This window comes from Pithys albifrons, chromosome 6, assembly GCF_047495875.1.
Source record: "Pithys albifrons albifrons isolate INPA30051 chromosome 6, PitAlb_v1, whole genome shotgun sequence".
Lineage (NCBI taxonomy): Eukaryota > Metazoa > Chordata > Aves > Passeriformes > Thamnophilidae > Pithys > Pithys albifrons.
Window position 1 is genome coordinate 22,840,586 of NC_092463.1, and position 22,957 is coordinate 22,863,542.

Below are 22,957 nucleotides of genomic sequence, written 5' to 3' on the forward strand. Positions count from 1 at the left end.
CTACAAAGCACAACAAATAACAGAAATTAACCCAGCCCCCAGTTCAGTCATTCTGGAGAACACAGACATGGCTTAAAGAATTTAAAGGTTTTTTAATGAAAGCACTAATAGACCTTCTAATCTTTTACCCCCAGCCATAATTATTCTTCCTGACTGCTGCCTGTAACCTCTAAGGGAATGAGAAGTGCAGGGGTTGCTGTTGTGGTTGAACCTTTCCATCTAGGTAAATATCTTCTTTTTCACTGTTTAACATCACACCTGTGGCACAATTTATGCCTTGGGTTAAGGACTGTCATTTATTTTGATCGTTTTTATCCCACTGTGTGCAGCAACTGATAGGCATATAGATATCTGATATTAACAATAGTTTATTTCATTACTTTGTATTGTCATCTTCATTTGTTCCAAGGCATTTAATGAACCATTTAATTCTGCATTTGTGAATGTGAAAAGTAGATAAAAAAGTTGCAGAAGATGTAACAGCCTAAATCTACCCCAAAAGACTCCTTGGAATGCATCAGAAATACGTTCTTGAAACCAACTGTGGTATTCATATCTAAAACTGTCCCTGCTCCTGGCCATGCCAAGGATTAAGAGAGACCTCTGCAGAGCCTGAACTCCTTACTCATGATAATGAGGATCATTTTGGCATGATCATTTTGTGAGAAGAGATGTATGTGGAAACCTGGTATGATTGTTGTCCAGAAAGATAGCAATATATAGCAATCACACAGCACCTTCAGGGTGGACAAGGGATTAGACCCAGCCAGCATGGGTTTAGGAGGGGCAGGTCCTGTCTGACCAACCTGATCTCTTTTTATGATCAGGTGACCCACCTGGTGGATGAGGGGAAGGCTGTGGATGTGGTCTATCTGGACTTCAGCAAGGCCTTTGACACTGTCTCCCATAATATACTCCTGGAAAAGCTGGTAGCCCATGGCCTGGACAAGCGTACCCTCTCCTGGATTAAGAGCTGGCTGGAGGGTCGGGCCCAGAGAGTGCTGGTGAACAGAGCTGCATCCAGCTGGCGGCCAGTCACCAGTGGTGTTCCCCAGGGGTCTGTGTTGGGTCCAGTCCTGTTTAACATCTTTATTGATGATTTAGATGAGGGGATTGAGTCCATCATCAGCAAATTTGCTGATGACACCAAGTTGGGAGGGAGTGTCGATCTGCTGGAAGGCAGGAGGGCTCTGCAGAGGGATCTGGATAGACTTGAGAGATGGGCTGATTCCAGTGGGATGAAGTTCAATAAGGCCAAGTGCCGGGTCCTGCACTTTGGCCACAACAACCCCCTGCAGCGCTACAGGCTGGGCACAGAGTGGCTGGAGAGCAGCCAGGCAGAAAGGGACCTTGGAGTACTAATTGACAGGAAGCTCAACATGAGCCAACAGTGTGCCCAGGTGGCCAAGAAGGCCAATGGGATCCTGTCCTGTATCAAAAATAGCGTGGCCAGCAGGACCAGGGAAGTGATCCTTCTCCTGTACTCTGCATTGGTGAGGCCACACCTTGAGTACTGTGTTCGGTTCTGGGCCCCTCAGTTCAGAAAGGATATTGAGGTGCTGGAGCGAGTCCAGAGAAGAGCAACAAGGCTGGTGAAGGGACTGGAGCACAAGCCTTATGGGGAGAGGCTGAGGGAGCTGGGGTTGTTTAGCCTGGAGAAGAGGAGGCTCAGAGGTGACCTCATCACTGTCTGTAACTACCTGAAGGGAAGTTCTAGCCAGGTGGGGGTTGGTCTCTTCTCCCAGGCACTCAGCAATAGGACAAGGGGGCACAGGCTTAAGCTCTGCCAGGGGAAGTTTAAGTTGGATATCAGAAAAAAATTCTTTACAGCGAGAGTAATCAGGCATTGGAATGGGCTGCCCAGAGAGGTGGTGGATTCACCATCCCTAGAGATTTTTAAACGCAGATTGGACGTGACGCTGAGTGCCATGATCTAGTAAATGGACTAGAGTTGGACCAAGGGTTGGACTCGATGATCTTGGAGGTCTTTTCCAACCCAATCGATTCTATGATTCTATGAAAACCAAAAAATAATTAATAAATCTTTTTCTTAGAAACAGGTCTTTATTTGGGCAAATTATTATACAGATTCTCAGAAATATTCCTTAGCTAATGTTTCTTTAACCAAAGCTCTGCCAGAGCTGGCATCTTTGAACCATTACTGGGTCTGGTTAAGAAAAGGTTCAGACTTAGGAGATAGATGAAGATGCACAGAAAATATCAATTCAGAAGAGGATATTAACTTTTCTTGTCTGATGCTGTGATTGTGGGACATGAAGTTTCACCTGACTATTTCTGCATGGGCCCTGGTTGCTCAGGCTTGCTCAAAGCAGATCTGGAAATAATGAAATTGTTTCTTCCCAGGAAATTTCAGCTTTGATTAGAAGATAATAAAGGATCAAAAAGAAAGCACTTCTTATAGTTTTCAAAGTTAATCACTTTCATTGTTAAATTGTTAAATTTCTTATTTGACTTTCCCTAATTTCTACTTCCAGGCACTGGTTCTTGTTTTGCCTTCCTCTATAAGATTAAGGAATGTCTTCATGTCTTGCATTTCTAACTTGCACAGCTACACATATAGGATGATCAAATCTCCTCTCAATTATTTTGTAATGAGTGAAACATACTAAAGGATTTAATTTGCTCAGTCAGATTATTTCTCCCTGTAGTGTAATTGCCAAAGAATGAATAAACGGAGTTCACCTCATTCTAATCTGACAATATAACATTTACCTCTGAAACCTCACCACAAAACAAGTTCACTTATCGTATGTCCCCTACACTTCCAATTAATGGTAGCCTCAGATTATCTTTGTAGTCTTCTAACTCTCTTCCTTCCAGCATTGCTTTAGAAATTTGAACAGCAGGACAACAGAGGCCTCCTGGAGTTTGCCATGTCTCTACTTCTGCATCCATGGGCTGCACGAGGCTTTTTGTAGCTTCATAGCACAAGAAATTCTGCTGCTTCTGTCTCATAACCCTCATGGATCCTTTTCAGTCGGTGTTTCCCAGGACAATCTGTACTTAATCTGTTATTTCTTGCTTACAGATACAGAAGTTTGCACAATGTAAAGTTAAAATACATCTCATTTTAACGGATTCTACTTACCAAGCAGTCTAGCTCACCCTGTATGACTTTCCTCTCAGTATCACTGAACATTTTGCCACTCATTTTGAAACACACAAATTCTATTAATAACAAATTCATATTGAATGCAAGCTGATGAAAATGGTGACTAGTAGAAGTCTGACTGTCTCTTCCTCTGTCTCTTCCTCAGAAATATCCTTATGCAGCATTGATTCACTGCTGACAATTCCTTTGCTTTTTAAAATGCCAGCCAGTTCTCGACCCACGTGACACACGACTTTGAGTGTTGCACAGTAGTAGTTCTTTCATCAAAACATCATCAGAAGCAGAAGACAGAAGTAATGGGAGGTGTACCTGGTCAGGTTCAAGGACAATTGTGTAAGCAATTTATTTATTTGTTCTGGTAACTCACCTAACATAAAAAAATAAATTGCTTTCTCACTTCCAGAAGAAAATGGGAAAAAAAAACCCATATAAACAAACCAAAACACCATTCTGTGTGAAAACAACGACAACAGAAAAGTATTAGATCAGAAATTAAACACATTCTGGTTTTAAGAATTTCCCCACTTTCAAAAAAGCAAGGAGATTCAGACTACAATTGACTAAGAAATGTTGCTTTACACCAATTCTTGAATAATTTATTTTGCAAATGTTGGAAAAGATTCAAACTCTCCAGACTTCTCAGATTTTTTTTGAACCTTTCATTTCAAAACTTCTCAGATTTTTTTCTCAGTAAACATTTTTAACAAGTTAAACCATATACATAAGCATTGGATGCAATATGTGACAGGTAATGCAGATTAGAGACAGCTGGATTTATAGCACTTGCATAAAATAAAGACTGTGATATGTTTACAGAGCCATATAAGCTTGTACAGCCCCTTTGTACTCCATGGTCCACTCTGTCCTGGGCTAAGAGCATTTCCTATTCACTCAAAATTAGCCAAGTCAGACATCAAAATCAAACCACAAAAAGACAGTGGTTCAAGGGGAAGAAAATATTCAAAAGAACCAGTGTTGCTTATAGGCAGACAGCTGTAAGTGTCTGCAGCACCTGGAGCTCACCATCTGCAGTGAGAAAGGGACTGCACAGTCCTCAGAACAAGCTATGTGACTGAGGGAACAAAAGGAGCATCTCAGTGCAGGGGCTGAAGCAGATTGTGCACCTACAATTTCACCTTCTAAACAGTAAATTTGTACTGTGCCTGTCATATAAACTCTGTTGCAAAGTTGTATATTTGCCATAGAGGATTAAATGCATCCCATCAAAGGAAGAAGAAGAAGAAACATTAAAGTAGGAGGGGGAAAATGTATTTTTTCCACAGAGACAGAAGCCCTGGCAACTTTTGATGGGGAGCAGAAGGTCCTGAACCAGGAGGCACTATTGCCAGTTGTGAAAACAGCAATTCCATTACTAAATGACTGACAGAAATGGGTAGAAGAGATGACAGATGAGTTTTACTCAGGAATATTATTGATAAATGGTATGTGTCAAACTCTTCTCTCTTTAGCTTTGTCTAAAGTGCTCATAAGAGGCCAGCTGTCTCTGTCATTCACAGAGGTGATGACAGAGCTGCTGTCACCACAATGCTAACCCAAAGTCTGATACCCACTAGAGGTGATGAGATTGGGTAGAGAGACTGCAACAGGACTGCCCTTACCTTCCTCTAAATTTCCTCTGTACTAGAAATAGCAGCAGATTAATTTAGCCTGCAAGACTAGTCTCCCCTGCAGATTAGATGATAAAACAGACAAACTGACTAGAAGACTGCAAGACAGACATTTACTCTGCCTTATTGTCTTCTTGCCCCTTACAGTACAATTTTCTAATTTCCAATAGACAGTGTTTGTTTCTTTAATTCTTCTACACTTTTCTTCTCTAAGTGGCTTCTGTTTCCCTTCTAAATGAACTGCGCCTGGCCCAGTGAGACCTTTTTCTCTTTGATTCACTAGATGTGATGAAACAATAGCTGTTTCTAATTAATAACTGAATGTCTTTGGTTACATATGGTGGCATACACTGCCCTTTCAACCCAAAGAGCAGGTTGCCCATATAAAGCTCCACCTGCTTCCCATCTATTACAATTCCCTGAGAAGTATTCTTCCACGTTCCAACTTTTAATCATACTATAAAGAGTTCATCTCTTGACTTGATGTAACGAAAAGCTTCTATGGAACATATAGATGTCCATTTAACATAGGCAATACAACTCCTGGTATTTAATATAGAAGTTTTTATTATAAATCAATATATTCTATGCCACTTTCCATCTCACTTCCTCCCTTCTCTCCCATGTCCCAATTCTATTATTTCTAAGTATCAGATATCAAAACAAGAATTTTTATTCCAGTCCATTTGCTCTATATTTTCTGCTTTTCACTTCGACAGCTTCATGTGGATGAATGTGAAGTCACAGAACTTGCTGGAGACGGCGCAGCTCAGGGGGGCCGAACGGGACACGCTGAGATCCTTGGAACTACACCTCCCAGGATGCCTTGCGGCGCGCCCGAGTGCGCCGGCGCGCCGGGCGTGACGCCACAGGACTACAGCTCCCAGGGCTGCGCTGCGCTTGCGGCGCGTGCGCACTGCTACCCGCAGGGCCGGGAGCGCAGCAGACGGGAAGGCCGAAGATGGCGCTCACCAGGTGGGTCCGGCGAGCCCGGCCGGGCCTTGGGGGTGCCGCGCCCACCGCCCGGCCCAGGGCTTTCCCAACGCGCTCACCGCCCGGGTCGGGGCTTTCCCAACGCGCTGCGGGGCTCCGCCGGCGGGAGGGGCCGCGGCCTCTCCTGGGCCGTGGGCCCTGGGCCTGCCGGCCGCCCCGGAACCTCGGGGAGGGCAACGAGGGCCGGTCGGGCCTGGGGAAGCCTCACTGCCCTGCCCTGCGCTGCCTTTCCCTGCCTTGTCTTGTCCTGCCCTGCCCTGGCGGGAGCGGGTGTTTGACACTGCCAGGGCCTTACCTTCTTCTCGTGTTCCTTGCGGGAGGAAGGAACTCCTCCGCCTCAGTCGAGTCCCTGCGGTTTTGTCGAGGTTCCCCCACCGTCGCAGAGGGCGAGCGGTCTTTGTTGGGAGTCGCTGAGTCCCTCGCGGCCCTGGGCAGTGCGGCTCCAGTGGCTGCCTCGGAATTCCGAGTTTCTCGGGGCGCTTCCTTATCAAATGCGCAAAAGGCCTCCTTAGACTAGACGAGCTGAAAAACGGGAAGTCAAGGAATTGGGGTCCGACCTCTTGTGTTAGGCCGGGAGGTGTGACGCATTGAGGGGAGGTTGTTGACAGATCTGTTTGAGGGTGTTTGCTTTGAGAAAAAGGAAGGGCGAGTCATTGGGTCTGGGCATGCATTTTTTTTCCTTCTCCGTAGGGGTGGAAAGAGCACATAGTGGATGTGACATTCCTGTTGGAGAACAGGCATTGTCACGCTCCTGTTCAAACACAATGTGTGTGGACGAATTCAGCATTAGTTTTTACAGCACTTTTGCAGAAAGCTGAGAAAGTACACGTTGCTTTCGCCCCTATAATATCAGAAGTTACTGCTCCCAGGTGTATGAGTGTAATGCTCCAGTTCCGTAAATTGTTTCTTAATCTATAGAGAGTGATTATAGAGCAAGCTGTAACTTAGAAAGAAGTTGCTTCACACACAGTTGAGTGTCACTGAGTGAAGTTATCAGAATTAACTTTCTTTCTCTTTTGGTGTCTGTCTGTGGACATGCAGTTTTTTGCCAGCTCCAACCCAGCTGTCCCAAGACCAGCTAGAACTAGAGGAAAGAGCAAGAGCTCAGAGATCCAGGCAGACTGCTCTGGTCTCATCACGAAGGGAACCTCCCCCATACGGTTACCGGAAGGGATGGATACCTCGGGTGCTCGAGGTAAATACTTACGTTCATACTGCAGAAGTGTGTCTGTGAATGGGGGAAAAGTATATTTTCTGGAGTAGAAATAAACTCTGAGCACAGTATTTCATGTATGATCATACATTGTTCCCAAATACCATCATTTCCTGAGCTTGTAACAGTGTTATCCTCACTTATGTTTGAGTCCCATTTTTGTAAAGATGGATCCAACACTGTTCATGGTGATCCATGTATTTCAAATAATTGTTCCAGTGGTTTACTGGAAAAAGTGGGTTCAGCATTTTACTTGAGTATATGATGTTAAAAATTGTACCCAGTGTAGGGTTCCTTTCCTATACTTTGATTACTAAAGTTACTATTTTAGTGCTTGTTCTTTATAAATGTTAGTAAAAGCATTTTTTAAGAAGTCAGGAGGTGAAGGTTTAGGAAGAGTTTCCAGCATCACTGGGCCACAAATTGATACACATCCCAGGAAGACTGTTACTTTTTTTTGCTTCATAAACAAATGCAAATTCAAGAGCAGTAAATGCTTTCAAAGCATAACCTTTGTCCAGTGATCCTGGAGTGCCATGGTTGGAGAAAACAAAACCTGATCTTAATAGATCAAGAATTATGCAGAAAAATAAATGAAGGAATGACTGACATTGGTACTTTAACAACTGACTGTTGAATGTGACACATCCCAGGGTAAACTTTAAATAACTGAAACTGTGTTGAAGAGCATTTGTAGATGCCACAAAGGTGTCCCTGTTTGGAAGGAACTGTTCTGCTCAGTCATTTCCAGCCTCACTCCACTGTTTGTCATAGTGGTGGTGGCTCCTTGGTCACGTGGTGAGCATGGAGGGAGATGGATCTGCCCAAGACACACATTGGTTTTCTTTGATCTGTTTTGTTACTCCTCATAAGCAGTGCTATTGCAACAGAGAAAGGGGGAGATGCTCGTGCTGCTTTAAGCAAATTCTTCCTCCAAAGAATGACATTTAAAACCATAGCCTGAAGTTGGTTTGTGAATAGTACCAGTACTGTGCACATCCTCTGTGTTACTGAGATGGGATGGTCTGTCTTAAGAGGTCTTTTGGTTTTCTGGTTATTAAATGCTTTTAAAGCAACACACTGTAGGAGAGAGGAAGTATAAGAATGTTGGGCTGTTGGGTGCTGGCCCAGTTTTCAGTGTATTTACATGTCAAAATAAACACTTGACATTTGTACCATTGTAAAGCCAAGGAATGCAATATCTTTTTAACTTCTTCACTTTGTTAGGTGTGAAAAGCAACAAATAACCAGTCGAAATCTTCATGAAAAATGCTGCTCTTTTAATTTTAGTATCCACAGTTGCTTTATGGCAGAAAGTAAATTTTTAAATTAGTAACTCACTTGTGAATTAAATACTTAATTTTGTATTGTCTGTAGCATAGTTTTGCAGGCACATTCTAGTCAGGGATAGCTGTTCCTGCCTTCTTCAGGGAATAATTACTGCAAGATGTCTGTGTTTCACTGTCTTTTAATAAGTCAGAGTTTTCTCATTCACTGCTCTGATACCAGTGAAAATAATAAAACTACTGGAGCATTTTTGCTATATTTCTTTTTGTTCAAATCAATCTGCTCTCTCACTCCATTTCCCATCCATGCAAATGTTGTAACTTTTTTTGTTATTGTTGTTTTTTAGATGTTCACCACTTTTTTTTTCCTGCAGGATTTTGGAGATGGGGGTGCTTTCCCAGAAATCCATGTGGCTCAATATCCATTGGATATGGGCCGAAAGAAGAAAATGTCCAATGCTTTGGCTGTTCAGGTAGATGCAGAAGGAAAAATAAAATATGATGCAATTGCTCGACAAGGACAGTCAAAGGACAAGGTAGGATTTCTTCACACGTGTCAGCTGGCATGATGTACACTGGGAAAAGTTCTATGTACACGTTGCAGGTACTTAAACTCATTGGTCTGGCATTAGCCAAGGGGATTGCATCTTCTTCTCTTAAACTTTAAGAACTGAAATAATGTCAGATAGAAATTGTGATCTTCTCTGTAATGTAATTGAAAGATAAGGCAGAAATGGTGAGAGTCTCTACACAGAATTACTTGATGGCTTAGCAATTTTTATTAGAGGGCTTTCCAGTGAAGGCAAGAATCTGAAAACAGGTCTGAAGCTTAGTTCAGCATTAAAGGAGAGAGGGCAAAAAAAAAGACAGGAAACACAGTTCAGCTTTCAGAGTATTGCACCTTATGTCTTACTGATTTAACATATGAACCTTCTGGCTGTTTTCAGTGTTGTTTGGTGCTCTTTTTTGTTATTGTTACTGGATTTTTTGTTACTATTTTTGTTATTGTTTAATTCCAACAGAAAGTATTTGCCAGTGGTTACACTCTGGAATTTTGCACTGAGTTCAGTGATGACAAGATTCCCATTCAGTCTAATGGGAACCAACCTCCATTTCCTGCAGACAGCAGTGTTTCTAAAAACTAAGAGATGACACTTAAGGTCCTAACTAGTATTGAGGAGACCAGGCACCTGGGTCTCCTAAGGCTGCTTTGAGGAGTATTTACATCTGCCTCTTCAAGTGTAACCAAGTGGACCATTAGACTTCTCTTAAGCAGATATTGGGGGCTAAACACCTGCTGAGGCATGACCAGTGTATGACCAGCTGCTTGTTCCAGCAAGCATGTCCTGTAAAAAATACAGTAACCTGAGGAAAATCTAAATAGTGTTAACTAAAGAGAGTGTTTTAGTTAATACATATGACTCGTTGTTTTCAAAATAATTTGACTTTTCGGGGTTTAATTTCGGATGCCTTGCAAAGCTTATGAGTATATAACATGCCCCATGTCTTACTGCAGTTGAGGAAGGGAGAAAACCAAGATACAAACTTTAACCTCTCAAATGAAAAAATAGGTTTAGCATTCTAAGAATAACAGGGGAAACATTTGTTTTTAACAGATAAATTTGTTTGTTGTTTTAAATTGATTCTGTAGTCAGTGGGATTTCATTTTTAACTAATACTCAAAGGTGTGTCACATCTTGTATATCCTCATCCTGTGCCTCATGTTACTGCAGTGCCTTGGAAAAAGATGAGTACAAATTGGACTCCATGCTGTCATGTGGAAGAAAGTAGTCAGACTAAACAAACAATAGCAGGGGCAATATTTTTATGGAGGGGACTTTTATTGAAATTCCATCAGACTTTGTCTAATGTGTGGAATTATTTGTGAAGAGGAAGGTGCTAAAATATTAATTAAATTTGAAGAATTTTGTGGCTAAATATTTGATACTTCATACTAAAATAGAAATGTTACTTTTTCCAAAGCATAAAAATAATTTGAAATGGATAAGTAGACAAGAAGTAATAATCATACCAATTTTGGGGAAGCTGAAGGTCAAATAATAAGAAAAAAAATTAGCATAGTTACAGTCCCATTTTTACAATTTGTCAAATACATCTTTATTTCCTTGTAGGGTCATTTTTAATTTGCATGTAATAGAACTGTTCAGATTGGAATCTAAGTATGTTTGAAAAATAACCAGATATTATAGTAGGCTTGAGGCAAAAGTGACTGTAGTCTTTTGCTGTGCCTTATTTGGTTCAGAGTTAGGAAAATACTTAGAAAGGTGGAGTTAAATTTAAGCTGTTATCATTTGTCATATTGGACTCATGAAGATCTGTCAAACTGTAGAATTAGGGTTTCCTGACCTAATCCAGCCTTTCTGGGTCAGCCTGATCCTGATTACATCTCTCTGGATGTAAATGCTGAGAGTAAAGGTTAAGTATTGTGAGTCAAGGGGGAGTAAAACTGAGGCAATATTAGACCATAGACTCATAGAATGGTTTGGTTTGAGACACCTTCTGCCAGACCAAGTTGCTCAGAGTCTCATCCCTCCTGGCCTTGAACACTTCCAGGGATGGGGTATCCACGAATTCTCTGGGCAATCTCATCAGTGCCTCACCACCCTCACAGTCAATAATTTCTTCCTAATATCTAATCTAAACCTACTCTCCTTCACCTTAAAGCCTTTCCCCCTTGTCCTCTCCCTACATGCCCTTGTGAAAAGTCCCTCTCCATCCTTCCTGTAGCCCTCTTTAGGTACTGGGAGGCTGCTGTTGGGTCTCCCTGGAGCCTTCTGTTCTTCAGGCTGAAGAACCCCAACTTTCAGCCTGTCCTGACAGGGAGGTGTTCCAGCCCTTTCATCAACTGAGTGGCCTCCTCTGGACTCTTTCCAACAGGTCAACATCATCTTTGGGTTTGTGGCCCCAGACCTGGGTGCAGCACTCTGGGGTCTCACCAGAGCGGAGTGGAGGGGGCTGACTCACCTCCCTCTTCCTGCTGCCCACACTGCTTGTGATGCAGCCCAGGATACTGTTTGCTCTCTGGGCTGCAACAGATACCTGAAACAATTTCACTGGAAGCAGCAGAACTGCTTTTGCTTGATTTGCTTGCAGGAGAAAGTATTGGCAGAAATGTCATAGGGAGCAATTCTTCACTCATCTGTGTTGAGCTGAATAATGTGGAATATTTTCTTTAAGAACTTCTGATAGTACAGTGTCAGTAGGAGTAGATAGAGAAGTTTCATTTTCCGGAGAGCTGCAGCCATAATTCAAATATTTCTTCAGTCTTAATACTTAGAGCTGAAAGAAACAGATACTTCGCAGTCCGTCAGAAATCAGATGGAGTTTCCAATCTTATTCCATGAGCTACTTGTTTGGTTTGAGTTGAGAAGCAAATTTTGCTTTTGCTACAGCTTATGGATTTTTTTTTAAGTTGAATTCAGTATTCTGCCTTCTTGTAGAGGCAGCAGTTCCATCACCCAGCCTTTATCTTTAGATGACTTGTCAGCAGTTTCTGCTGTTGCAGTGGTTTCATCTCTTGCATCTGTTCCCTTACATATTTGAAAAATAGTTGCTTCAGAGAATTTTCCTTGAAAAATCTGACATAGGTGTGATAGTCTGACAAGTCTCCTGGTTTGGGCTGGCGGAAAGTCTGTTGACATAAAGTGCTGGATAACATTGACAGCCCTGGATGCAAGACCTTATGGATCCGAGGATGGAGTTCTGTATGGTTGTCAGTGAAGGATTTCCAGCACTGGCTCTGTGAATGGCACTTGTGCTGCTGTGAATTCTCCCAGGACTTTCTCTACTCATAGTACTAAAAGGCAGGCTAAAATAATGCATCAATATTGATACATTTTGATGAGACTGATGTTTGTCCCCTTATTAGGAAAATAAGGACATGTGATTGCAATCTGTGGTTTTATGAAGACAGAAGAGAGTAAAATTGAAGAATGGACCTCTTACATCTATTACTTTTTTCTGGCAAGGATCACTTTCCGTGCATGAGTTGGATTTCTTTGTGGTGGCCCAAGGCTGTGGTTTAGATGCTAAAGACGAAAAAAAGAATCACAAATCTTAGCTACAGGGTTTTTCCTCAAGATTGTCAATTCAATTGTGACATTTACAAGAGATAGTAGTTCCATTGTTGAAGGAACCCCTGTCACAGCGATGCAACAGGTCAAGAGAACATAACTAAAACAATCAAAAGTGTTCTTTACTCATGACATATTTGCCTTTGTAGTAGAGCTTTGTTTGAGAGTTTATCACCAGTCTTTTCTCTGGTGTGTGCAGAAGGCTTATAACCAGGTAATTTTAATGACCTCTAAAATGTTAAATGCTTCATGAGGAGAAACTTCTTTGACAAGGAAGAAATTCATTCTGCACTGCTTGATAGTGGATTCTCGATTTCCACATAGGATTGATGAGCACTGTACGGGTCTGGTTGGGATATATAGAACAAAATATGTCAAGCAGAGGGATTTATGTGTAGCAAATTAAGACATTTGTATTCAGACATTGCATCTATCAAGTGTCTCATGAAACTCTGAATGCCATGGATGTCTAAATCCTGCCATGAGGTACAGTATCTTAGACAATGAGTTAGGTGAGAGTTCTCTTTCTTAAGGCAGTGGCATGCAGATTTCTAATTGCTGCCTCTTAAGGCTGCCCCAGCCAGGGAATCATGTAGCTGTACCAAAACTTGAGCTTTATCTTTCTGCCTAGAAGGAAATTCTGCTCTTCAGTAGCAATCAAAGTGAAATATCTGAAACACAGGCTGATGCTTCCTTTTGAATTTCATAGATTGAAAAATGGTGGTGGATTGGTGTAGTACAATATTGAACAATCTGAGTCTCTTGTTTTATCTTAGATTAATAAAATGTCTCAACATTACTGGTAAAATGAGATAAATGTCTAGAGAAAACAAGAAAAAAAGTGTAACTTGTTTATTTGCCTCTCTATATCACCTCAAAAAAGGACTAAAATTAAAACATGCCAGTGTATAATGTTTTCGATGGCAACAGGAATATTTGTATTTTGAGGCTAATTTAACCTCTATTATGGATTTCTCCCATAATAATACCACTTGCCATTTGCATGCAACACTTCAGAATTTAAATAGTTCATGTAGCTCATTTGTACCTCAGTGTACAGTAGTTTTTAGAGCATCTCTTGGACCTTTATTTTCTCTTTTTGTCTTCTGGGATGCTCTAAAGCCCTTTCAGCATACTTTGTTCTTCATGCAGCAAGACACTGGGACTTAGATTTAATTACCTTAGAGGAACACTGTTCTTCAGATGTCCTTCATCCAGCATCTGAGAAGCTAGAATATTATTCATACTAATTCAAGAGATTAAAATTTTAGGAGTGAAGGCTGAGAAGCAGAAAGTGGCTCTCATGTGGCTAATGCTGAGGCTAAAGGTCAATTTTATGTTGGACATGCACTGTATAATAAACTTGAAATAATAGTTCTAAGGGCTTTTAACCCTTTGAACTAAAACCTCCTGTGCTGTTGGACACATGTGAAACATCCATGCAATACAACAAATTCTTCCCTGTAGCCATCTATAGTGTTATTTTCCCTATACTTAAAATTGGGTCTTCAAGCTGCCAACAGCATGTTGGGTGAAGACTCAAGTACCTGTAGATGGGAAAGTGTCAAGAACAGATTTCTCTAGTATTTGTTTTTTTAAGAAAATAGTAAATAAAATTTAATAACCCAGATGCTGGAAAATACTTATATTAGATTCTTGAGTAATTCCTGAGAACAGAAGTAAAAATGTGTGGAATTTTCTGTGTCTTGTGGATGCTAAAAAGAAAAATACTAGGAATGGAAAGCAGGAAACGGGCATCTAATGCCAGTTCTGAGAGTAATTTCTATAATTATATTTAATTAAATTGCTTATTCGGCTACTCGATCTGTAAAATGGGATCCAGAGTATATTCTTGTTCTAGGGGGGGTAATTGAACAATATGTGATTGTAATGCATTTAAAGTTGTATATGAATTTTAATTAATATCTAAAGTATAGTCTAAGCCTGAAACATTTCCTTGGATATATGTCTGTGTTCCTGTTCACCAGCACTAGTAAAATCTAATGTCTTTCAGGTTATTTACAGCAAATACACAGATCTTGTGCCAAAAGAGGTCATGAATGTGGATGATCCTGAACTGCAAAGACCAGATGAGGAGGCAATTAGAGAGGTATTGTCTGCACTCCTGTGCCTGGTCATGGTATGCTTTGTTTTGCATATACAATGGGATGCACAATGTGGTGGTTTTTCTTCAGATAACAGAGAAGACAAGAGCAGCTCTGGAGAAATCAGTCTCCCAGAAAGTTGCAGCAGCCATGCCCGTTCGAGCTGCTGACAAACTGGCTCCTGCTCAGTACATTCGGTATGTAGTGCTGGTGTCTGTCATACATAAAACTGATTAAAATTGGCATATTTCTTGAATTTCTGAGAACAGAAATTCCTCTTGAATTCATGTTTTTTTGGTAAGGAATATGAAACTGCCTTAAGTATTTTTAATTAACTCACTAATGATCACCTAATTTGAAGCATGTAGAAATATATCTTCTAACATGTCACGAGTTGTGGCACTTTGTGGAGCGGTTGTTGTTTTAGCAACAAAATACAGATTTGTCGGGAATCACTTTTAATGATGCTGCCCCAAAACCAGAGTATTTACTGCAAGTCTCAAGCCAAGACAAGGCCTGTAACACAGTTCTTCCTTCACAGCAACTGAGCAATTGGAAAGAATTGGAATTACAAGGAGGCTGATACTCATTTATAATGTTTCTGTTTCAAGCACAGAAAAAATTTCATAGCAGTGTTAGATTTGGCCTGAGGTGAATTCTGGAAAAAAGTATATGAAGAGGTTCTTAGTAAGAAGTCACCCAGGGCTTCACATACCCAGGTAGAGAGTATTGTGACAGGCTGTGTGTACTGTACTAGTTTTTCTTCTACTTCAGAATCTAGGTTGAAACAGGAGAGTGTAACCTTCTGTCTGGTGTAACTGAGTCTCTGCAGTCAGTCCAGTATCCTCTGTGCAGTTCCCTGCTGCTGATGTTAACAGTGGAGAAATCTTAAACTGGTGTGGGTAAAATGAAAATGTAGCCAGAGCAGTGGACTGAGGAACAATGGAGGTGGGAAAGGAGTATCCAGCTGTGTGCAGAAAACTGAGCACTGTGTTTTATTCAGATACACACCATCTCAGCAAGGCGTTGCATTCAACTCTGGAGCAAAACAGAGAGTTATTCGGATGGTGGAAATGCAGAAGGACCCTATGGAGCCTCCAAGATTCAAGTAACTTTTCAACACTTGTTCATACCAAATAGAAGATTCTGAAGTGTATTTCTATGCAACATGCTGACTGTAATTGTAATTGTTTTCTTAATTGCTCAGAATTAACAAAAAGATTCCACGAGGACCACCTTCTCCTCCAGCCCCTGTAATGCACTCTCCCAGCAGAAAGGTATGAAGTGTCATGGCTGATCTCAGTTTTGTGTACTTAAGTGGGTTCACAAATTCTGCTTTGATCTGGTTCATTTCTGTGCACCTCCTCCTTACTGTTCTTTTGATGGGATGTTAAGTGATCAACTTGGTGCCTGGTGCAGCCTTTTTCTTAGTTTTTAATTTTTTCATTTGGGCAGTTCTTATGTGTCTTGTCAAAGGTGAAGTAGATGTCTCATATATTTTATGCAGGGCCTGCATTGCTGAATTCATTCATGGCATGGATAAGGACTGAGGCTTTAGCCTTGCTGTGCTTATATTGCTTTTAGACAACACTGTTTAGCTAATTCTTAATAGCACTCACTTGTGTCATGAAGGTTATTAGCTCCTTCTGAGAGATCAGTGTAGTGGTGGGTCATCAGTTTGCTGCCACTTGAAGGGCTGCTCAATGTGGAGATGTGAACAAGCTGGCTGTGAGTTACAGCCTGTTTGGTGACAGCTTAAGAGGATGGCTGAAGAGCTGGCGTGACTTTATTCAGTGTTGGCAAAGGTACAATGCAGAAATAAACCCCATGGCAGGGAGATTGGAACTAGATGGGTTTAGAGTCCCTTCCTACCAAACCCATCCTTGATTCTGTCATCTTTTTGCTGCTAAGAATAGTTGGGGTTTTGTGGAGTCCTGGACTTCCTACTCCAATTCATTTCAATAGTTTCATAGTTGCCTGGGAGAAAGAAAATATTTCCTTTTGCTATGAACCTGAAGATGACTCTGCTTCTTTTTTTAAATCAGATGACTGTGAAAGAGCAGCAAGAGTGGAAAATTCCTCCATGCATTTCAAACTGGAAAAATGCAAAGGTAATTATGTTGTTGTAATTTTATCTTTCTAATGTTGCACCCTGCTGGGAAACAACTTTGAATGATTTAAGCTTGAATAATACGGGTTTTAAACCTCTAGACTCAGGTAAACTGGCTGCTTCCAGTATGGAGAACACATTATTTTACAGCTCATTTTTTTTTCTGTTTGAGGTATAAGGGTTGTCAAATTGAGAGGAGTAGAGAACTGAGGGAGAATGTGTTACATCACAGCAGAGATTATAAATTTTGAGAGGAATAAATGGCAATAGTAAAAATCCCTGTAGTAGTGCAGTCTGAAACCAAAATCTCTGGAGTTCACAAAGTAAAGCCATCTAAACTGAAAAAGAGAAGGATACCAGAGACCCAGGCATGTTTCTTTTTAATACTGCAGTTCTTTTTAATACGTGTCTGGAAAGTTTTCCTTGTTGCATTCTTTCATTAATTGATCTTCATCACTGGTCAGCTTCACTATTTTTGCTCATTGTTTGAGTAGGTATGTCCTGTTCTTTTGATGTTTATCAGGCATTAAGTTTATGTCCAAAGAGGGGGAGAATTTATTTATTAATTTGCTGCAGTAACTAGTGTAATAATTCTTAAATCTGTCAAGCTGTTGTCCTGAGGCAGCCTCTTCAAATGGAGGGAGGGAAAGCTGCATGTTTGGATGCTATTTTTTTTTCTACCCCAACACAGCTGTCTAACTGGGCCTGATGCTAATTAGGAGATCAAATTTTAGGTTACAGATGCTAAAACCAAAGCAAAAATCTTGTAGAGCTCACTAAAGAATCTTAAAATAACATCTATAAATAATTTTAGGTTTCAGCGTTGGAAAGCAAAACTAGCATTTAATGTGTCTTACTTTTGCTGCAGCCTTGCCCCTTTCTCTTCTTAAATCATCTAACCTCTAAACAGATATAAAAACAGTTTAATGATTTTTAAGGAAAAAATGGTAAAACAGCTTAGTGACTGAAAAAGCTGTTATCTCTAGTTTTTAAGACAAAGCAAAAAATGGGCTTTATTGGTCAAAAACTGTCTTTTGTCCTAAATGAGACTTTAAGGGAAACTGATTCAGATTTAGAAAGTGTGGAACTGGAGTGAAGGTTACTATTATCTGGTAAGAACCTGAAGTACAAAGGAAATCCACTGAGGCCTGTTAATGATGGTCTGTGAGTTTTGTATGTGTTTTTGTTTCCTTACACAATAAATAATGCTTGTTATTACAAATAATATTTCTGTGATTAATTGCCTCTGTTTCCACTGTAGGGTTACACCATTCCATTAGATAAGCGTCTGGCTGCAGATGGCAGAGGACTGCAGACTGTTCATATCAATGAAAACTTCGCCAAGCTTGCCGAGGCGCTCTATATTGCTGACAGAAAGGTCAGATGTTTGTTGAGACTGTTTTGTTCCATATAGTTTTACATTCTTGGTATGTATATTTCCATGGGGAAATCAACTGTGAATAGGCTCTAGCTTTTTGCTTTGTCCTGCTTCTTGGCTAACGTAAAACTTAAGGTGCTATCCCCACTGTCTCTGGATCAGAGGCTCAGTGTGGGTTAAGATATTGGAAGTCATGGGTCTTGTCTCTCAGCTCTAACTGTCTGGCTGTAAGCTTCCCATTTTTGACTTAACTTCTGTTGTGTTTACTGGCTAGCTTCATGACAGAAGATCTTCTTGTATCCCAGGTGCTTGGCTTTCTCTCTTTTTAATTGTGTCTTATTTGTGCAGGCTCGTGAGGCAGTAGAGATGCGTGCCCAGGTGGAGAGGAAGATGGCTCAGAAAGAAAAGGAGAAACATGAGGAAAAGCTCCGAGAAATGGCTCAGAAAGCCAGGGAGAGAAGAGCAGGGATCAAAACCCATGTTGAAAAAGGTATATCTCTTTATTATCAAGATGCTATGGCTTTTTTTAACATTCTCAAGTGTGAGTTTGGTTGGAGCAATAACCTTAGAACTTGCAGTATGTAAATACCAGCTGACATTTCAAAGCATGGCATCTATTGGTGTCTTCACTCAATTGGTTAACTGACTGGATGGCTTGACGGGATCCAGGTTTGACCCTCACAGCAGTATGTCAGCATATACTGGTTTAGGACAATTGAGCATTTCAGTTATTAATGCATCAGTGCAAGTGATGGCTTTCATGGAAGGTTCTAAACTATTTTTTAAGAAGAAGCTTGTTGCAGGTGAAGAGCAACTTTGTTTAGAAGAACTAAACCATCTTGAAGTTTTCAAATGTGAAAGTCTGACTCTTGCCCTGTTGTAATTAGTTTTGTAACTAGAACTGTAGTTCTACTGGCCACTAGGCCCAAAAAAACCCTGCTAACCTAAATTGTAACCATTGTGTTTAGATTGAAATTACACTTCATAGAACAAGATGATGAACTTGGAGAGCAGTTATGGTGTCTCTAGAATGTGGATATGGCCATGTAATGCCAAACCCTGCAGCTAGGATGTACTAACCTCTTCCCAGCAGGCTGGGGCTGGCCAGCTGGAGGGCCACTCTGTTGCAAAGAGCCCAGGCATCCTAGTGGACAATATGCTGAGTGTAAAGCAGCAGCGTGCCCTGGCAACAGTAATGCTATGGGCACATAAAGCTGCATCTGCAAGAGTAAATAACCAGTAGGTCAAGGGAAGTAATAATTTCCTTGTACTGGTGACCTGTTAGGCTGCATCTGGAATACTCTGTGCAGTTCTGGGCCTCTAGGTACAATACAGACTGATAAATGGGAGTCAGTTCAGGGCAAGGCCATCAGAATGGACAAAGGGTGTGAGTATCTGCCTATTCAGGAGATGCTGAGAGAATGAAGCCTGTTCTGCCAGGAGAAGATGTTGCTTTGGGGCCAACTAATGGGAGCTTTCCCACAAGATCATCTCTTATTGATCCCTACAAGATCATCAGAACTCTTTTTCAACAGTGAAATAGGTTGCCTAGGAAGTCTGGCAGTCTCTATCCTTGCAAGTTTTCCCCACCAGAGTGTGAAAACCCCTGAGGAACCTGGTTTGAATTCAGCAGTGCTCCTGCTTTCAGCAGGTTGTGAACTAGACTCCCTTCCAAACTCAGTGTTTTTCTGAGACTGCATTACAGAATGTTCTTCAAAGCACTTAAATCCCTGCATGTTTGAACAGTATTTTTGCATTTAAAATTATAATTATCTGTGGTTTAGGATATTAATTCCTAGACGGACAAGTATTCTAAGCTCTTAAAAGTTGGGAATACAGTTTTTGGGACATACCTGCTTTGATTCTTGTCAAGGACAGTCAATTGCTTGTGGCATAAGAAATCTGTGGTGTTCCATGTGTTGTTTAAAGCATAACATTTTAAACAGGGCTAAGGGTCACCACTTTTCTGTAAAAGAATACTGAATAGAATTACTATGCTAATGTCTGTGGCATAATTAATTAAAAATTCAAATATTTGTCTGTAATGAGCAATCTTGCATTTGTTCAGAGGATGGAGAAGCCAGAGAAAGAGACGAAATCAGACATGATCGGCGCAAAGAGAGACAGCACGACAGAAACCTTTCCCGGGCAGCCCCTGACAAAAGGTGAGTCACAAGAAAAAGCTGCTTTATTCCTGTACTGACACTGGCTTCACCACTAGGGAAACTTATATTGGGCTTTCTTTTGCTTGATGGGAGTGCCTGAATTGTACCTTGTGGAGATGGTCACTGGTATGAAGCACAGTTTGTTCATTGTATGGAAAGGTATTACTGTGTTAATGAAAATACTGCAGTACTCTCTTCAAAATGTAGAATTTTCCACATGAATGGGAAAGGGGGGTGTGGTACGTTCATTTTGGGTGGGTTTGTCTTTAACCGAACTTCAGTATATTCAGATTTAATTAAAGTGTTGACAGCAAAGGTTGAAACCTGGATCCTGTAACTTCAGTGAGCCCAGAGTATCAATGGTGCCTGTTTCTTGAAGTTATTCATTTGAAATAAGCTTAGATTTATGAATGTAGGCTGAAGTATCTTGTTTGCTGAAGCCAGTGAGAGTTCTGAGCACAAGTGGTTTCTGGAGGCTTAAAATCTCAAATATCTTAAAATTGGATTGCTCAGCCTTCCCAGAATATAACTACAGTTGCTCTTGCAAAAACAAATATGACATTTCAGACAAAGTCAGCCTGATGTAAATTGCAGATAGTGGAAAGCAAATTTAAATGTCATGCCCCCCTGAACATAACTTTTCCAAATGTTTTCTTTGCCAGGAGACAAATTTCAAATGTTACCTAGTAAGGAAGGGCAACAGTCAAAATCTGGCTCCGGAGGCAAATCGTTAACAACTAATACAGATCAGGTTGTAATTGAGCATGTCAACAAGTGTGGTTTACTGACCTATTAAAACTTTAATTTTTTAATTCAGGTCAAAGCTGCAGAGAAATGAGAACAGAGATATCAGTGAAGTTATTGCCCTAGGGGTACCCAACCCCAGGCCATCCAATGAAATCCAGTATGACCAGAGGCTGTTCAACCAGAGCAAGGTAAAATACCTTTTCACAGCTGTGTAGCTTTCTATGAGAACATGCTCATCCTTCCTTAGTTGATATGGCTAGAGTACTAAAGGGGGCCTGTTTTCATGGTTGGTGTGGATACACTCTGAAAGAAGTCTGTACATAACTGGTTAGGAAACTGTTACCTTTATCCATGGTCTATGCAAAAAAAAAATGGAATATTCTGATGTATAACTGTATTAAAGTGTTGTGATTTTTCTCACTGGGGAGTGGGGAGAAAGAAGTTATTTTGCCTTCAGGCTGCAGTGACCCCATTTTCTTCTCTTGCACAATGTAGGCTGAATAGGGAAATTGCTTTCAGAGAGAAGCAAGTAAATACTTTCTATTCCCATTATTGCTTCTTTTAATAATGCTTCTGAAGACATAAATAGTTAACGGCAATATTTATTTTCCCTGAACTTTATCCTGTTCAGAGATGAAACAGTAGATTAGGCTTCGGAGAGTCCCTGAATAGACCACAGTTTGTCAATCATTCTTTTGCATGTCTCCAGTGAAAGATTTGCAGGCGGAAGGGAAAGCTGATGAACAAAAAAGGAACAAGCTGGCACTTCTACTTTCACAGTTTATATAAGCCTCTGTGTGACTTGGATCAATCAGCTTAAATCATGTTTTCCAGAAATTCCGAATAATACACATTTCTCTATGGCTGTACTTAGCCATTAGACAGCTGTACTTGCAGTGTGGCCTGAAATGATCCATTATTCTGAAATATGGATGGCTGTAATCCTTCCTCTTGCCTTCTGGAAGCACAGAACTTAGGCTTGTAATGTCACATTCTCCAGACTTAATCCCAGACCCAAACCCACTTACATCATGATTAAGTGCTTGGAATAATTTGAAATCAATAGTAACTCACACAGTACCATTTCTGAGTAACACCATCAATGTATTTTGATGTGATGTAAGTTAGCTGAAGTTCTGCAGACTCATTTGTGATGTTCTGCTGTTCTTCACAGGGTATGGACAGTGGCTTTGCTGGAGGAGAGGATGAAATTTATAATGTTTATGACCAGCCTTGGAGAAGTGGAAAGGATATGGCCCAAAACATCTACAGGCCAAGTAAAAATGTGGATAAGGACATGTACGGTGATGATCTAGAAGCTCGAATAAAGACCAACAGGTAAGAAAATAAAGTGAAGAAATATTCTTAATTACTACTCTGAATTTAATCACCTGAGTATCACCTTCTCCCACAGGTTTGTTCCTGACAAAGAATTTTCTAACTCGGATCGTAACACCAGAGGGAGGGGCAGAGATGGACCGGTTCAATTTGAGGAGGATCCATTTGGTTTGGACAAGTTTCTGGAAGAAGCCAAGCAACACGGTGGTTCTAAACGGCCCACAGACAGCAGCCGCCCCAAAGAACATGAGCATGAGAGCAAAAAGAGGAGGAAGGACTGAACGCCTCTGCTCCTGGAGAGGGTGGGAAATGGACTGCAAGCTTGGACTTCATGCAAAAGGATTTTTAATATCAGAGGTGTATAGGAGGATGGCATTGTAACACAGCTGTTCACAACCCTTGAGGGATATATACACACACCAGTTCTACATAGGACAGCTGTCCTGGGAGAGAGGAGCAACAGAGACCACTTTGAAACGTTTCTTAAGGGAATTAGTTATCTTTAGCAAGTTCTCTGACTTCGCTGATTCTCTTGCCCAGCATCTCAGGATAAGAATGTAGCCCCCTTCCTACAGCTTTAGTTTTTGTAGGTAGCTAAAGGTTTGACTTAATCTGTTAAAAGCTTTCCTGCTGTATATAATTACTGTCTTATGCTGTACCAGATGCTGGGGTGTTTATGATTCAGTGTTTCTTTAGTGTGGCAATATAGTTTATTTGAACAAGGGAGGAGAAACAGCTGGATTTTGTTTTAGAACAAGTACTCATTC

General features: G+C 40.9%; 2 protein-coding genes across 2 annotated transcripts in view; one reads left to right on the forward strand and one right to left on the reverse strand.

The window, feature by feature from the left end:
- The window catches only part of ADCK1 (aarF domain containing kinase 1), an 88,752-nt gene extending 82,446 nt beyond the window's left edge, over positions 1–6,306 (reverse strand). Inside the window, exon 1 of the mRNA XM_071557750.1 lies at positions 6,050–6,306. The gene's annotated coding sequence lies outside the window, so the exon portion shown is untranslated. The remainder of the gene's footprint in view (positions 1–6,049) is intronic.
- Positions 5,654–22,561, forward strand: SNW1 (SNW domain containing 1). Its single transcript, XM_071557745.1, has 14 exons — positions 5,654–5,736; positions 6,796–6,949; positions 8,628–8,789; positions 14,362–14,457; positions 14,543–14,649; positions 15,456–15,560; positions 15,660–15,729; positions 16,498–16,563; positions 17,824–17,940; positions 18,289–18,430; positions 20,009–20,105; positions 20,923–21,040; positions 22,027–22,190; positions 22,267–22,561. Exons 1-14 carry the CDS (start codon positions 5,723–5,725, stop codon positions 22,469–22,471), a joined length of 1,617 nt encoding a protein of 538 aa, XP_071413846.1. The 5' UTR covers positions 5,654–5,722; the 3' UTR covers positions 22,472–22,561.
- Positions 22,562–22,957: the final 396 nt, after the last annotated feature.

Coding starts and splice junctions, on each gene's coding strand:
- SNW1 (XM_071557745.1), top strand. Junction 15,730..16,497: donor TGCACTCTCCCAGCAGAAAG/GTATGAAGTGTC, acceptor TTTTTAAATCAG/ATGACTGTGAAAGAGCAGCA. Junction 16,564..17,823: donor CAAACTGGAAAAATGCAAAG/GTAATTATGTTG, acceptor TTTCCACTGTAG/GGTTACACCATTCCATTAGA.